We start from the raw sequence: 16972 nt of genomic DNA on the forward strand, positions 1-16972 counted from the left end.
CTGTTGTCCCTCTTGACTTGGTGACCGACCTAAAAGCCTTTTGTTGCAATCTTAGCCAATGGAGACGGATTACGACACGGGGCAGCTGAGATATATAAAGAGCCCCCTTTTTGACCGCACTTGCACATTTTTCAGTGACACTTCTCCAATATCCACAACACCTACCGAGGACTAAATTGTACAGAATACCAACCACATGTTCACGAGAGAGATTACCGAACGCATCAAACAAAGTGGGACGTACTTTTTTGGATAATTGACATCAAAAACGTGCAAGAACAAGACCATCGTGCAGGAATAAATGCATGTCACTTGCTTGCTGCCTTTTGTAGGATAAGGCACACGTCCAACACAAGGGATATTTAACGACCTACGGCTCATCAAAAGACACAGTAACAAAAGGTGAAAAGTTGCACTGGCTCAGCTGCGCGCGTCAACATGCCGAGGTACAACTTCTTATTGTGCGTAATGGTGCTCGTATCTTTGGGCCAGTCCGGGAGCGACGAGCCCAATCTGCTGCTGCCTCCATCCAGTGAAGCGCCTACGGACGCCGGCTTGTCTCTGCTGGATGAGGACGCAGGCGCTCACGAGTGCTCGGCGTGCGTGTGGAGGGAACAGAGCAAAGTGCTGAGACTGGAGACCATCAAGTCACAAATCCTGAGCAAACTGCGCCTAAAGCAAGCGCCCAACATCAGCCGCGAAGTGGTGAACCAGCTGCTGCCCAAAGCACCGCCGCTGCAGCAGCTCCTGGACCATCACGACTTCCAGGGGGACGCATCCTCCCAGGACGAGTTCATGGAGGAGGACGAGTACCATGCCACCACAGAGTCGGTCATCACCATGGCGTCCGAGCGTAAGTACATCTTTTACGCGCAGTCACAACAGCTGCCCAACAAATAGTGGACAAAGTCGAGCACAATGTTCTATACATTTATAATACAAGTGTTTGAATACACTTTTTAAAGTTTTAGGAAAAATCTCTGAGTGTGGTACCAGCGCTGTCACACAGATGTTTTGTGCGCAACACGCAAAAAACATGAACATTTTTGCAGAAGCATTCATGCAGAGTCATTCGTCTCTAGAGTTAACCACAATTAAAACAGAGTACAGCGCAATCAATTAAGTGGCACCACTTGGCAAACCCAGTAACGAGTGTATGGTCACCGCTGTCAGTAAAAGGTGCGCCTCCTCTATCAGCATGCTCAAATACAAGACGCCCAAATTATGTTTTGCACTGGGCTTCACAGCCTTCTTAAACAGTGCTTACTCATACTTGGCAAGCAGGATTTCTGTTGACATGGGAGTCACCAGCGTTGCACTAATTGGCAAAGTTTCTTTTGCAAATTAATTATAGAATCTCTCCAAAAGTTTGTGATTTGAAATATATTTGACAGAGACATTGATGAGGTCCTCCTTAGAAGTGGTTTGGAACTGATTATCTAACACTCAGCAGCAGATTATTACACGTAATTATCAATAGCTGCTTCTTACTCAAATTGTCCCAAATTGCACTAAAATCAACCTAATTGCTGCCATGCCCACATTACTTGACAAGCAATGGTCAAATATAAACTTTCCTTTGCCATTACAACACCTACGAAAGTGCTCACTCAGCACGAGGACCACTGGTTGCCATGGAAAAGCTATTTAAGGGGCTCCAGGTGATAAAACGTGGCTCATAATTTGTAGTTTTCACGACTTTATAGTTGGTAAGGTAATTGTTTCTGGTGTAACTATGCGTGAAATTTTATGACTTAGTACTAAAAAGAAACTACGGACAGGATTTGTGAAGCATCAAACGTGTCTTTGAGCGAGTGACGCACGGATCTTGGTGCGTTATCCTGTAAAAACTCTTGTACCTCGCGCTGTCATCCATTTCAAACAGTTTTACTGTCTCTCTCAGTTACTGAATTGCTCTTATAATATAAAAAGTACATTGTCTTTCAACGCATGTATAGGGCCTATTCCTTATGCACAATCTGACAGGCGACATACAGTCAATCCTAGAGTGCGTGAAAGTGATGGTGCCTTCCAATTATTTTACTTTTTTGCACACGCTACTATGGTCTCCTATAAAGATACACAGATAAACCAGCCCCCTTCGGAGACATTTTAGAAAATTACTGTTGGGCCCCGGCAGCTGTGATCTATCCTTTATACGAGGCTCTACCGGTTTCCCTGCTGTTCATCGCAGTGAGAAAAAGTGTGTCCAAAAAGATGCCATTGTTCGCCTCATGCAGCGGCCCCCCTCGGCCGCACTTGCCTTTTAAATGTGGAGTTTATAGGAGCAGCTCGTTTTTTTTCCCTCCACGAGTACACAAAGACGCAGAATCACTTAGGGTCGAGGGGAGTGTGTGACCTTTGCGTGGGGAATAGCAGGGTTCAACAACATTTACACACGTAATATATTCTGCACAAGGCGGACCATGAAACGCACTGCAAATAATCTGTCCTTTATGTCCACAGTGGACAAAGATGAGCTTTTGTGCCACTGGTTTTCGTGTTGTCTGTAAAATCTTTAACATCATAACTGCTTAAATTGGCATGTTGTGTTAGCTTAAGGGTAATTTACTTTCTTGAACACTGAGTGCCTATCATAATTGGATGGCCTAGTCTGCCTACCCAAAAACACATGACAAAAATGTAGAACAGTCATGAAGGCACAGTCATTTCAAAAGACTGCATGATGGTCATACAAATCTAAGAAAATCCTGTGCAGTCATTAATACAATATTGTTTGTAAATTTCCACCTGTTATTTGACACAGAAATTATCCCCCCATTCGCTAATATTAGTCAAATGAATGTAAACATCATAGTGCCTTTTTGACACAATTTCTCAGCCTGACAGGTGGAGGGCATCTCTTCAGGCACCACTAAACCATAAAAGCTAGAAGTGTGTGGAATTTAAAGTATAGTTTCTCAAGTACAGTCAACTCTAGAGTTTTGTCTGTAAGATAAAAAAAAGTAATGAACAAAACCAAGGTGGGACTGAATCCCGTTTGAGTGAGGGCACACTGGATGCATATTTTGGTAATGATAACTTTGAGTTTCATTTTGAAAATTACTTGATAAAAACATATATATTATTATTATTATGACATAAGTAGATTGGAATTGAATCAGTAAATGATCCTAACATTTCCATTGTTCTCCTGGCTCTAGATCCTGTTGTAGTGTGCAGTGTGCGTGTGCCATGTTGCAGAGAGGTCCCTCTCCTCATCAGTGCAGTAGTTTTATCTGTTTCAGCCCCCTCACTTTCTCCCGTGCAGCGAGCGAGTGCATCTCTCTTTTGCCTGTGGCGTCTTCGTGATCCCACAGGATCAAAAGTGCCATTTGTGTCTCTGATAGAAGCAGCACTTCAAACAGCATTCCCGGTTGCACCTCGAACCCGGTCACCCTCTCTGTGCCTTTGAAGGCCGTAGTTCACGTGGTACATACTGAACTGGACCACAGCCAGAGTGGCTTCTTAGTATTCACTCAAGGTACGTGGGTGCCGCAGTGGGGGTTGACAGGGTCCGTGCTTGCTTCCTGGTCTCTAATTACGATGAAATTTCATGGAAAAACTACAGCTATTTATATCATAGTGCGGCACTTAATGTACTAACACATCCAGCTCTGTACGGTATGTGGTAAGGTGCTGCATCACAATGGTCATCGAGTTCACTGTACAGAAATAGTGCGTATGGGACTGAACCTGTTACACAGGAGCACACAGCACAAAATAGCACTGATTGTACGTCCTTGTGGTCAGATTGGCTAGAGCAGCAATACTAATTCTCCAATACAAGTTTAATACTGACATGATCACATAGCCACATAGAGACTATCATTATATCCACATAGACTCACAAATAATACATGCTGTGCTGTTTGTGCATGCATGAGATCGTACCTGAGGTGAAGTGAAAGTTTGATACTCATAGTTGCCTGTTTGACCATAGGCCTCCTCTGCTGGCATTCAGGCTCTGTACACAGAAAGAGTACTTCAACTAAAGGTGCATGTAAAAATTATATTAAAAAAAAAAACACCAAAAATATACATGTACATATCACACTGTAGAATATTCCAGGCAAGGAACAACATTTTCATGAGACAAACAGGTGAGGGACCTTCCACCAGAAAATGTACATATGCTTTTAATCCTAGGCTTAACATTGTTAAGAGAGTAAAGAGTAAAAACAACCAAATTGTTATTATTGGACTGTTTTGTTTTACAAATCCTTGGCTCTGATTACTTGTGATGTACGTACAGTGTACAGTACTATAGTCAGTAACACATATCAAAACCATGATCATTTGCCAGTACACAGAGCCAAATTCATTAGCTCAAGCCTCAGATGGCCAAGTTGTTGGTTACAATAGGGAAAGACATTCAGTGTAATTTAATGTAATAAGAGTGGAGGTAGATTCTACTCTTCTCTGAAGACAGGACTAAATAGTTTGTTCTTGTAATAGGATAGCTTAAAGTCACAATGGATGACCCCGTCTCAACATGTTCAGGATGAGGTAAAATAGACTTTCACCCATTTTAAACAGTGTTCCCTCATCACTGGCTTACTCACAGTTGTATTTAGATTCATTTATGTGTGAGTATTCCTGCTTTGTCTTGTCTTGCTTTCAAGACAAGTCCTCCAAAACTGTTGGTTTTCACCTATCTCCTATCTCTGCCTATTGCACTGTACTTGCTGTTATTCAAAGAAATCAGACTCCAGGTCAAACATGTCACCTTTTTTTGCCAATAAAACATGCAAAAAATCTGATTACATCATAAATGCACACATTTAGAGCCTGGATCCACTAGTGTCACTGTGGAGTTGAAGAGGTCTGTGCGTTGTGCTGTGGAGATGTGGGGCTGTAAGAAGAGACACATTAATGTTGTAATGCATCCCTAAGCATCCTCAGTGCACCTGTATCCACATGTACAGAGAAACATGTTACGGCTGTGAGGAGGGAGGGACATGCTGCTTACTCACCTGCAAACGCCGAGAGCTCTGAGACTGTTGACAAAGAGGGTCACGGAGTTCACAGCTACGTGATAGTTTGGAAAAAGGACTATTAAGCTCATCGGCTTTTCTTTAGCTGCACCGGTAGTAACACACAAGCAACTCCTCCCATCAAAACAAGACTTTTACTGTGTTGACACTATAAAGGGTCATTTCCTGAAAGCCCAGGAACCATAAAAATCAAGAGGAGAGCGCTAAAAGGACAGCACGGGTCTAACTGTCTTCAACACAGTGACAAAACTGCAAAAATAACAAAATATCAATTCACAATTTAGAAAGCCCTGTCAAATTTGCCCCATAGTATGTCAGTTCAAATTCCAGCTCAGGACACAAACTACAAAGATGGTGACCAATTTTGAATCATATAGATCTGTTGTACTTGTTAAAATGTTTTTTTTTAATCCATATTTATCTTGCATATTTTTGTCCCTTTAGTTTTTTTTGTTTGTTTTTTTTTTTTTTGTTTTTTTAACAACTCTTTGCATTATATTACAACTTTGAAAATGACTTAGTGAGGAACAAATATATCTCTTATCTTATTATCTTGTATTTTTTATTGTTTTTTTTTTATGGTTTTTTTTTTGCAATCCAATGGCTATTTAAAGTTTGTGTCTAAAGAAGATTATTGAACAAATCATCTGTCAATTTGAATATGGCACCTGCCCGGTCAATGTGTTAAACTTTTGAAAGGGAAAAATAAACATTGTAGTTGATTTGTTTGGACACTGAAAGAGCCTAAGAATGCCCTGTCACTTGCACAACATACTGTCAACTTTATGGCTAATAAAATTTCAAAGAGACCAGAGTCTATTAATACAAGGACCGAATTTCCCCAGGACCTCAGGAATCTCTCTCCTTCCTCCCTCCGCGGCCGATTCCCACGCTCCCCTCACAGTCCCTCTGCTCTGCATTTTCTTGGAGCATCTGAGCGAACACTGAGACCATAGCAGGGTTAGGGTGAAGTATAATACCTTCTGGACATTTATTTATTACAGATACAAGATATAGAAAGAATTCCACTCTGAAACTGCATCATCACTTTAGGCAGTTTGATTTTAAATGTATAACTTTTAATGACTTTGTTATATTTAGCAGAATTGCAGGAAATCAAATCATTTGATTTTTGGCAACCAAATATTTGTTACTACTAGTGTAATCTAATTAGGGATGACTGATTTCAGAAAATTACCTAATTGTGATTTTCCTGACAAGCAAGATCAGATTTGGGATCTATGTTTAATATTAGGGATTTGTTGAAAATTGTAAACATAACCAGGAGCATTCATATTTCAAATAAGAGTGAAATATGAACTGCTAAACTAATAAAAGAATCATATGCATTTCAGAATGTTTGTTGTGATCTCCACTGCAGGGACATATTAAGACATGGCATTTTGTTGTTTGCAGAGGAAACCATGTTACTATAACAGAATTCTTTACATTTTAATATATTCTTTGAGCAGTGTTTGAATGGAAGGTGCATTCACATTCCAATGAAGCAGTCACCTCATTTGTAAAGTTTTCAAGCTGTTGTCAGTGATAGCCATTGTATAATTTTTAAAGGTGCACTATGCAACTTTTTTGGTGGAGGGTCTCCTCCCTGGTTGTCTCCATGGAGATGTTATTGCTTTTCATGAGGACTAGCAGGTGGCGCCATTAGGCCAAATTATAGGACAGATCTGTGGAGAGGCGACCCCGCTTACTGCAAGCATTTATTCATCTGTGATTGAATAAATGGAAGATAGTCTAATGTCATACTGTGGAACATTTCAGGCAAAGCAATAACATCTACATGAAGACACCCACGTGGTGTTAAAAAGTATATAGTATATATACATTTTAGCATGACTCAGAAAACCGAAAAACTCAGAGATACAGTAGGAGTGGAAGTAGTGACAATCACAGCTATAGCCCAGTTCTGTTTTGCCCAAACCAACTGTATGATTAACACAAATATACTGCCCTGTATTACAAAATATATATATTTTTTTAATCACTTTTGTCCAAATTAGCATTGGTTCTTCATGTTTCTACAACATTAAAGATTGTATTTGTATGGACAAATGAAACAAATGGCATTATAACATTTTAACATTATAACTTAAAAAGCTTTTTTGCAGTCTTGCTCATAACTCACCCGAGGGCCCTGAGCCAGCATTTGAGAAGATATACATGAGCTGCACATGAGCTGGAGCTGGTTGCATCATGCTCTGGTCCAGGACATGCAGAAGGAGGGGTAAGGATGGGAGGGTCCAGGGGGAACAGCAGCACAGGCCCATCCTAAAGGGACCGAAATCAAGAAGCCTTTTATAGGTACAATTACAATGACTGAAAACAGATGTTGGGTTTCACTAATAAAGACCATAATTACTTCAGAGCAGTAATTAAGGCTTGTGTAGAGACGGAGCAAGGCAGAAGCCCGAGAAGAAGATGGAGATCATTATTGTTTATGGAGGAGTCCATTAAAGGCGTTTAAGCAATGGAAATGCTGCTCTGGCATAATATAGGATCCCACAAGGGACAGAGCTACAATTAACGATGGGTTAGCTCACGATTATAACATAAAAATTTAATTAGCCTCTTTTCTGTGGCAAAGTAGAGCAGCCATTTTGCCATTTTTATCACCTGTGGTTCAGCACATCATCAGGAAGTTCATTACGGACAGTTACTTCAGAGACTAGAAAAGAGTTAGTGATTTACGGATTCAAAGAAGAATCCAGTTTTATGTTGCAAAAAGATTATTTTCCTTGAACAAACCCACAGGAAGGAAAGCTTCCTTGTGAATCTATCTTTATCCCTGTGTTAATCTTTGCAGCCAACTCCTGAAGACAGATCTGGGTGGCCTAAAGGATGTTTTTAGCTTTTCGCTGAATGTTCTCAAAACAGAAGCAGCCCTTATAGGACACTGAAGATGCTGATAGATGGCTTACTGTACCAGAGTATACCTGTAATACTATACATTACAAAGAGCAATAGGGAAATAGCTTTTTTTAATCCAGGTTTGATCCATGAACCAAGGCATAAGTGTGCATTACACAAGTGAAGGTCCAGTTATGTATGGTATATTACGGTTTTGTGGCCATGCTATGTTAAAACACTTTGATACTGTTATGGACTCTTGTGGAATTGTCTTCTTACATAATATCATGTTGCAGATTAGATAATAACCTGCCAAAGGCTAGGAAATTACACACCACGTATGTTGTGCTGATGTTTTCATCTATGTAAAACTATTCAAGCCTCAGGCGTAGTAACGTATGAAGCCATTACAAAGCCTGCAGTTACTTTCATGTTTTACACTGTGCTAATGCTATGCTCACTTACTGAGTGTGTGGCTGTGAGGCCACTGTGCTGGAGGTGCAGGTGGCGCCTGTCACAGCACTGCGGATTGGGCCGTAATGATGAGTGACTTAAAGTCAATGAGATCGCACAGCTGTGTGAGCCGCACATTATAAATGACTCCAGTGTCGGATCACAGTTAGACTCATTTTTCACTGTGCAACATGGACAAGAATCAGTCACAACGCGCTGACACAGGGACAGGGAACAAGAGGCTGCGCAGTCAAAGCTTCTTTTCAGGTTAATTTGTTTTTAAGATGTTTGCCAAAGTTTGACTTTCGAAACAGGGCACCCTCTGTCCCGTTACATTCACGTCCCATGCTTCTGTTTGGATGCACACAAACAGTGGCCCTGGCAGCGCCGGGTGCTTCCTGCTGTCCAGCTGTCCACCTTATGCACTTCACTGCACGCTCCTTTCAGCGCGCCCTGCTTCAAGTGTCCCACGATCCTGCACTACACTATCACACAACCACAGATAGTTAGCAGTGACGCTTATAGGAGCGCTGCATAAACTCTTGGTCATATCCTTCTTTGTATGTTATATGTAAGTGTGTTCACTGAGCCAGAACCAGCCTGTCTTTTTACGGGGGCTCGTTCCTAATAGGAGTCTTGTGCCTCCGTTGTCCCAGGGGAGAGTTCCTGAAAGAGGGGCTCTAACTTCACAGCCCCCCTCGGTTGCAGCTCGGGCCTGGCCTCCCCCACCACCCCGCGTCCCTTGGGACTGACCCTGAGACAAAGAGGGAGCAGGCTGGGCTGGGATGGGATGTTTGGGGGGGCGCACTGTGGCCCCTGTCTTATTAGAAGGGTCGTGAACGTGTCACAATGATTAATATGCCGAGGTGCGTGGGGATACCCTAGAGTCACATTCATTCAGCACCAAAGCTCCCAAACACACACTCAACAGAAAACTGCACATTTGCATTTCCCATTAAGAAAAGAAAATATAGATATATATGCAAATGAAAGTCCTCTTTAGCTTGATATCATTATGCATTATCCATTTGGACATTCACAATGGAGGAGCATTCCTGTCCCCGCCCCGGCCGAGCTGTGCGCTTCCACCTGATTGGCATATGTTGCCACACATGTATACAAGGCACTCGCAGCTGCATGACAAGAGCCCGCACTCGGCTCCTTTGTCTCCGGAGATGGAAGTGTGAAGGTCAGGTTTAAACCTGAAAACTATTGTGATAAATTGGGACATATTCGTGCAGCCCCCTTAAACTTCCGTGTGTGGATTTAAGGCTGTTTATTGGAATAACATTTGTCAAAGCAGTTTCCCAAAGTAACCAACACTAACTTTTCTGTTTTATCTCAGGATTACTTTTATGAATACCAAGTATTACCTCCCATCTGTTTTTTTAACAGTCTCCTGTAGCGTATTTCTGTAAATGGTCATTAACCATTCCACTCTTTAAACCGTTGCCCGCAGCCATTGAAAAGTGCACAGATAGCACACAGCAGGCCTCTTCTATAGTCTCCCTCTCACTTTCACCTATAGGACGCAGGTACCCAGGGAGCCAACCAGATGTTAGATTCGCTCACCTGCACGCCCCCCTCCTGCACACTGGCTGTAAATCTCACCAGCTACATATGCTGCAATTATACCAGAGGGAAATAAGCGGCAGCAATAATAATGAGAGAGCTGGAGGAAGCACGAGGAGCAAAAGCAAACAGCCACGCTTCCTTTGGAAAACCTCACAGGCTTCTGTTCACGGCTATTTTAGTTTGGCTCTGGTCTTGGTACTGTACGCCTCAGATTTTTGCTCCAGTAGGGGGGGCTAAAAGCATGATTTTAACTAATCAAAATTAAATTATATTTTATGAACAAAGTTTCTGCCCAAGATTTTACTTCTCTAAAAGTATTTATATAATACTTTACAATATAAATTATTCACTCATTAACTGACCCGAAGGTCGGTGTGAACTCCACTCTTTCATACTGTTGTTATGTCTTTGAGCAAGACACCTCCCCTGCCTATGCATGTATATGTGGTGTGAGTGATTGCTAATGTTCGGAGGGGCTGATGGCGCACATGGGCAGCCTTGTTTATTACCCCAGGGCAGCTGCAGCTACATAATAGCTTACCACCTGTATGGAAGGAGTGAAGTAATAATGCACAAAATTATACAGCTGCTTTCAGATTCCAAAAGAAAAATAATGCATACAATCAATCCTAAATATGTTTTTTGCAGCCGTGCACAACTTGTAGAATATTCTTGTCATGCTTACATCATGGTTTTACAACAGGGCTTAAGTGGTCAAATTGTCCAGGAAATTAAATAATAAAACAGCAAATGTAGTAAAATGATAAGGCTCTTAGCAGTAATATGTTATGACAGCGGGCCACAGTGGATCAGGGGAGGGGATTAAATGTCCTGTTTCTTTACAAGTGCAGCTGCTTTGGCACCAGGCAGCCGCTCTGCCAACACTGGAGCTATGCAGCATTAACATTACTGAGGACTTACAGGATCTATAAAGACACAGGTTGATTTGGTGCCTATCAATGCAGTCATTGTTTAGCATGAGCGGCTCATATGTGCTACATGTGTGTTTAATAACAGGCTCCTAAATGGATTGTGCTCTGGGCTTCTCAGGTTACTCCTTTTGTGGTCACTCAAGTAAGGCCTCCACAGGAGCAATTTAACAATTTCAGCCCCTCAAACTTCAGCAAAACCCAAAGTAAATTACACCACTGTGTGTCATGACTTAATACATGCATTTAAACAAAGACTGTAGGAACTAAGGAACTGAGAAGGATTGTTTTAAACTTTGTATTTGGCTTGTTTTTTCATACAGAATATTTTGTGACACATTTTTCTTTGAACTAGGTTAGTTCATTATTACTTTATCTTTATCCATATATAAGACAACCATAAGTATTTGTGATGAAATCTGAACAGCAGCAGCAGAATCATGCATTCCCGGTTCTGTGTCGTTGAGCAAACACGTTAATTGCCGTGACCCCAGCGAACCACCAAAAGGAACATTGACATATTGTTTACACTCACTAATGACTGTCCCTGAAATACAAGCTGAAGGACCAGGACTGTCCGCGCTTGGCCCATGTTCAACGCAGCGGCCCGGGACCCATCTGTACCACAGTCACATTCAGATCCCCCAATGCATGACCATAATTCAATTACAACACCATTGGCTGGACAATCCCCTCCCAAATCAAAACAAAAACAAAGTGCCTCATCTTAGACCTGTCCCAGGGTGACTCAAACAGCAAAATGACTATCACAATAGACTAAAATTTGTAGGGCTGTGAAAAAACACTATCACAAATTATTGTGAAAATAATCCCCTGTATAAATTGATGTGTAGAATGTTTCTGGACCAAGCAGGGCCCTCCTGTGTACAGGTTGCATGTTCAAACATAAAACCTATCTATGTAACTGTATGAATACACATACAGTTACATACATACTTACATACTTCATACACAATTAAGATCCTGGCCAAGAGCTCAAGATCTGTATTACTCACTGTTCCTGACAGTTTGCTCCAGCAGCACTGAAGGATCTCCCTCATGAGGGATTATTAAAGTATTTCCCATCATTGGCAGAAGCCAATGGATTCTTTTACAACAGCGGGTAAATACACTGTTCTACGTTGACTGGAAAGTGTTAGGGACCCCAAGTTGTTTAGCACTGAGCCTGTTCACTTCACTCAAACCAAACAAAAAAAAAGTAAAGTGAAGTTAAGGTAAAGGTGCATGTCATTGTCTCCTCTGCAGTTGACCCATCCTTCAGTGGCACAGGGACAACCTGTTAGGAGAACTGGATACCAGAACTGAACATCCCTGGACCCATCTTCAGATCTTGAGCTAGGTTTGGCCATGACTACTTTTGGGCTGATGGGAGAAACCAGAGTGACTAAAGGAGACCCACCCAACCAGGAACCTTCCTGCTGTGAGGCGAGTGTGCTAGCCACTCATACAGTGCCACCAATGCCATCACAGTGTGGAGATCTGAGGGACAGGTCCTGCTGTAGCTAATGTGCTATTCATAGTTGATGTTTGTTCAAGATTAGTTTGTGTAAACCGGGCAGTAGATTCAAGTCTAACCAAGCTTGACCACTTTTGAACTATGCTGCCAAGATGATGCTTCTGCTCTGGTCAGCTGAGTTTGATGAACAGTTGCCATTGGCTGGACCATCTCCCAAATCAAAACTAAAACAAACTGTGGTCCATTGAGCCTTGCTTCTGAAATCTCAAATAAAAGGGTGTGTTGTGAAGAAAGACGTATTACCATTACCATAGGCTCGACCTTGACCTTCAAACTCATCTGGCTATTAGGGCTGCCCCTCCCCAGCCCCAGAGATGTAAAGAGCCTGACGGTTTTGACCCCTGATCCCATTTCTTAACTAGGCTGAGGTGCCAAATGACCTTTTGACCCAGGAAGCATTTGCAGGTTGCCTGAGCAACCCCAGATTTGGCAATGATTGACAGGTCCATGCTGTTTTCTTGTCTTTTCTGAAGGCAAAACAGACTGCAACATCACACCTAATGTCTAAATCTGCATTTGAGAGATATGGAAACTCTCAGATTAGATATTCTATTGTGTTTTCCCTGGCATTATTATTCCAGTTAGATGCAGAATAAATTAGCTTTAATAAATGAATGCTTTACATGGAAATGAATTTATGAATGCAGTGTCATTATATCAGATGGAGCTCTATGTAAATGAAGAGGCTCTGACATGTGGCGTACGGATCATGACAAGAATAAATCAGGCCATTTTAGAGACATAAACCTAAATCCAAGCCCATACAAATCTATGGTTTACTGATAAAGGGAGCTAATAAAACTAGTTTTCATTTGGTGGTAGTAATGTGGGATAGGCTTTTTTTTATTGCGATTGACCCCTGGGAATCTGAGGTTACCATCTGGCCACTGGCCACATCACTGATCCACGTTTTAATATGGAAATGAAGTGCTTTTCCAAACTTTGATGTAATCACAAAAGTAACCTGAATGAATTACCCCAATAACCCCGAGCATGTGCACAGATGATAACGGACCAAGGTCTATTCGATTAGGGCACTGTGTCTAAAATTTTATTTATAGTCACAGTTTTATCAAGAAGATAAATTATATTTTTGTAAAAACCAAAAAGCAAACAAACAAGTAAATGTCTATAAGCTAAGGAAGTACTGGACTAAAATATGTGCGCATCAAACTATTGATCTTAGTGCTGAGGAAAGGGGTAAGATCATATTTTGTTCTGTCGGTATTTACTTGAGAGTGGAGCCTGTGATTAATATAAAAAGACACAAATCAAATATACAAACATTTAAGTAAAATGGCAACTTTATTTGGGGAAAAAAACAAACAAATTTTTTTTAAAAAGGCTATAGAGAAATGAGAAGCAAAGCTAGTTACATATTTTACTGATTATAAGCCTGTGTAAAGTGTGTATTCACATACTGTAAGTGCCCCTTGTGTGTTTAACCATTAGACCAATTAGAAAAGCCTGCTCGGGGGCCCCTCAACCCTAACTTCATCCACAGGCACACTGTAAAACCAGGTATTAAACTACACCCCTCAACATAAGATACAAATTACAATCCCCCAAGACCATGTTAGATTTTGTTTTAACATTTGCTTTGACTGTGGGCCAAAATGGTTTGTGGTACAGTATTTAACAATTATCTTTTGCATTAAATAAATATATTAATTAATATTTAATAAACATAAACTTTGCAAGCCACTCTGGATGTTGTGGACCTTAACAGCTGACTAACTATGGTTAACACATGTTTCAACACATCACAGTGCAGTAGTTGTTAGTGGATAAAAAGTATAATAATTCTCCAATCTTCTCTCTGTTCCTCACAGCGGAGCCTTTGGTGCAGGTGAATGGCAAACCAAGCTGCTGCCTGTTCAAGTTCAGCCCCAAACTCATGTTCACTAAAGTGCTGAAGGCACAGCTATGGGTGTACCTGCGGCCACTACAGCAGACCTCCACAGTGTACCTCCAGATCCTGCGCCTGAAGCCCATCACAGACCAAGGCAGTCGCCACATACGCATCCGCTCGCTCAAGATCGAGCTCAACTCCCGAGTGGGCCACTGGCAGAGCATCGACTTCAAACATGTGCTGCAGAACTGGTTCAAGCAGCCGCACACCAACTGGGGTATCGACATCAGCGCCTTCGATGAGAGCGGCAATGACCTGGCCGTTACCTCGCTGCGACCCGGGGAGGAGGGGCTGGTAAGGACTCAGACCTGTCCCAGGGGGCACGGGGGGTGGGGCAGGGGGCAGTTAGAGGAAGGATGATGCCAAGTCTATTTGGGAAGGAATATTAACAAATAAGCATAATGCCTACAAAGTTTTCTATGCGAGATTTACTAAGCTGAGAAATACAGTTGAATGTTTTGTACAGCTAAATGCTGATTTAGAACAGACTGAACAGATTGCAGACTGACAACAATGGATTAACTGCATCTTTGTTACACAGTAGATAAGGGTCCATACTAAGAATTCCCTTGTATTCATTCAAGAGCTTAGAGCTATGCCTCTTGTTCTCTGGTATAAAACTGCAGTGTATGTCTTACACATGCAGCCCATTGGCCATATGTCCACACTGTTTTATAGGCACCCTGCTGGGTGCAGGTCTAAGTGTGGTCATGGAAGAGTTCATGCAGAAATCTTGTGTGAAGGATTAATCCAACATCATGTTGATGTAAGCCACTCGTCCAGTTAGGAAACACCAAATATTTACTAAGTGTCCATGTGGGTCAGCTCTCCACAACATGTAACAGAGGTCAGCTCTGGTCTTGGCCAATAAACCGCTGCCCCCTGAGAACGCAGCAGTGCTCATTATTATTGTAGAGCAGAACAAGGAGAGGATCAAAAACAGACTCACGCACAAACATAAAACTAAACACAACAAGCCACAGAGGAGTAGGACAGTGAGGCCCTCACCTCACTGCTCTGAATGCGTCACGCCTGACCATCCCTGAGCCCAGCTGGACTCACTCTGGGGAGGGCGGGCTTTGTAAAACAAACACGATGGACTGAAATATTTGATTCGCGTGCTTTGCCTAAAGGTTAAGGCGATGGCCTCCAGATGACCCTGAGGGTCATGGACCAATCCAAGCTCAAGTCACTCAAGCATGTAGTGGAAAAAAACTGCAGTGCAGAACTCAAACATGAAGTACCAAGGTTTTAGAACACTGACAAAGAGCAGGGCTAAATGTTAACATCAGTGACAAACTAATGGTCTGTGCCACAAAGGGACGAAAAGCGTTGAAGGTCATGTTTGGAATAGAGCCTCCAGAGAATTTTATTTATTTATTTATTTAACCTTTATTTTACCAGGAAATCCCTTGAGATAAAATCTCCTTTTCAAGGAAGACCCGGCCAAGAGGTACCTCGGCAACCATAGTAAAACAGATTAATTAAGAATTCAAATTGGATAATATCCATGAGGTCAGGGGAAACTGTTCCTGTAGGTACAAAGAGTTTTGAATATTGTTCCAGGCCCAGTGAGATGTGTAGGAAAAAGCTGTTCTGTTCAGTTTGGAGTTGATTCTGGGAGTGTTCAACAGAAAAACAGAAAAAAACTATCTATAACAAATAGTGATGTCATGATACTACATTTCAAAATCATTTTCCATATTAAGGAATAAGCTTGATAACAACTTGATACCACAATAATACAAAAATATAAATTTTTTTTTTTTACACAAAATAATAGTACTTTGTTATACTACTACAAGAATGTCAGTTCTGATAAAGATGAAGATCATCCTTAAATTGTTCAGGAAAGTTATTTTTTTAGTATCGAACAAATGAAATAAAAAAATGTAGTTTCAAGTTGGTATTGATTCAATCAGTATTTGACTTGATTTTATTTGATAACCCTAATAGCAAATGAAACTTGTCAAAAAGAATCAAGCTAGACTAAAGTGTGTCTGTTTAGTCTAGGTCAGTTTCAGGTAATGTTTGTCCAGGTCTCTCTTATAACCACCCTCCTATGTCTGCTCCCCCCTGTTTCCAGCAGCCGTTTCTGGAGGTGAAGGTTTTGGAGACCACCAAACGATCTCGGAGAAACCTGGGTCTGGACTGTGATGAGCACTCCACAGAGTCGCGCTGCTGTCGCTACCCTCTGACGGTGGACTTCGAGGCCTTCGGATGGGACTGGATCATCGCGCCCAAGCGCTACAAAGCTAACTACTGCTCGGGCCAGTGCGAGTACATGTTCATGCAGAAGTACCCACACACTCACCTGGTGCAGCATGCCAACCCCCGCGGCTCAGCGGGGCCCTGCTGTACGCCTACCAAGATGTCCCCCATTAACATGCTCTATTTCAATGACAAGCAACAGATCATTCACGGGAAGATCCCGGGGATGGTGGTGGATCGGTGTGGCTGCTCTTAGGCTCACAGACTCTCATGTACAGCCACCATCGCATCGCCACCAAAACCCTGGCAGCACAACTCCAGCACCAGATCTCACTTTCTGCTTCACATAAAACATGTCACTGTTTTCCATACCTTTCAGTATTGATTCAATATATGTAAAAATCTAAAGGAAATATGAATCACAGAGGACTGATGGGAAAACAGGACATTGGAAAGAAGTGTGGAGCAGGCTCGTCAAACGATAAATGGG

At 41.9% G+C, this 16972-nt stretch overlaps 2 protein-coding genes across 3 annotated transcripts in view; one reads left to right on the forward strand and one right to left on the reverse strand.

The window, feature by feature from the left end:
• The window catches only part of olfml3b (olfactomedin-like 3b), an 84032-nt gene that overhangs the window by 43415 nt on the left and 23645 nt on the right, over positions 1–16972 (reverse strand). The window lies entirely within an intron of this gene.
• On the forward strand, positions 366–16802 carry LOC110171257 (growth/differentiation factor 11-like). 2 transcript variants are annotated; one of them, XM_020936946.2, is made up of 3 exons: positions 366–853; positions 14192–14565; positions 16358–16802. In XM_020936946.2, the coding sequence occupies exons 1-3, from the start codon at positions 439–441 to the stop codon at positions 16736–16738; spliced, it is 1170 nt and encodes a 389-aa protein (XP_020792605.2). In that variant the 5' UTR covers positions 366–438; the 3' UTR covers positions 16739–16802. The 2 variants fall into 2 exon arrangements, with proteins under 2 accessions (XP_020792605.2, XP_055016672.1); XM_055160697.1 differs by having other exon boundaries at positions 16361–16802.

The sequence above is a fragment of the Boleophthalmus pectinirostris genome, unplaced genomic scaffold (genome assembly GCF_026225935.1).
Source record: "Boleophthalmus pectinirostris isolate CB_2022bp ecotype Guang Dong unplaced genomic scaffold, ASM2622593v1 HiC_scaffold_3, whole genome shotgun sequence".
Classification (NCBI taxonomy): domain Eukaryota; kingdom Metazoa; phylum Chordata; class Actinopteri; order Gobiiformes; family Gobiidae; genus Boleophthalmus; species Boleophthalmus pectinirostris.

Excerpts from the sequence above, each read along its gene's own strand:
- LOC110171257 (XM_020936946.2), top strand. The coding sequence starts at position 439 with ATGCCGAGGTACAACTTCTTATTGTGCGTAATGGTGCTCGTATCTTTG. Across the intron at positions 854-14,191 it reads CATCACCATGGCGTCCGAGC|CGGAGCCTTTGGTGCAGGTG; the intron begins GTAAGTACATCT and ends TGTTCCTCACAG. Across the intron at positions 14,566-16,357 it reads GACCCGGGGAGGAGGGGCTG|CAGCCGTTTCTGGAGGTGAA; the intron begins GTAAGGACTCAG and ends CCCTGTTTCCAG.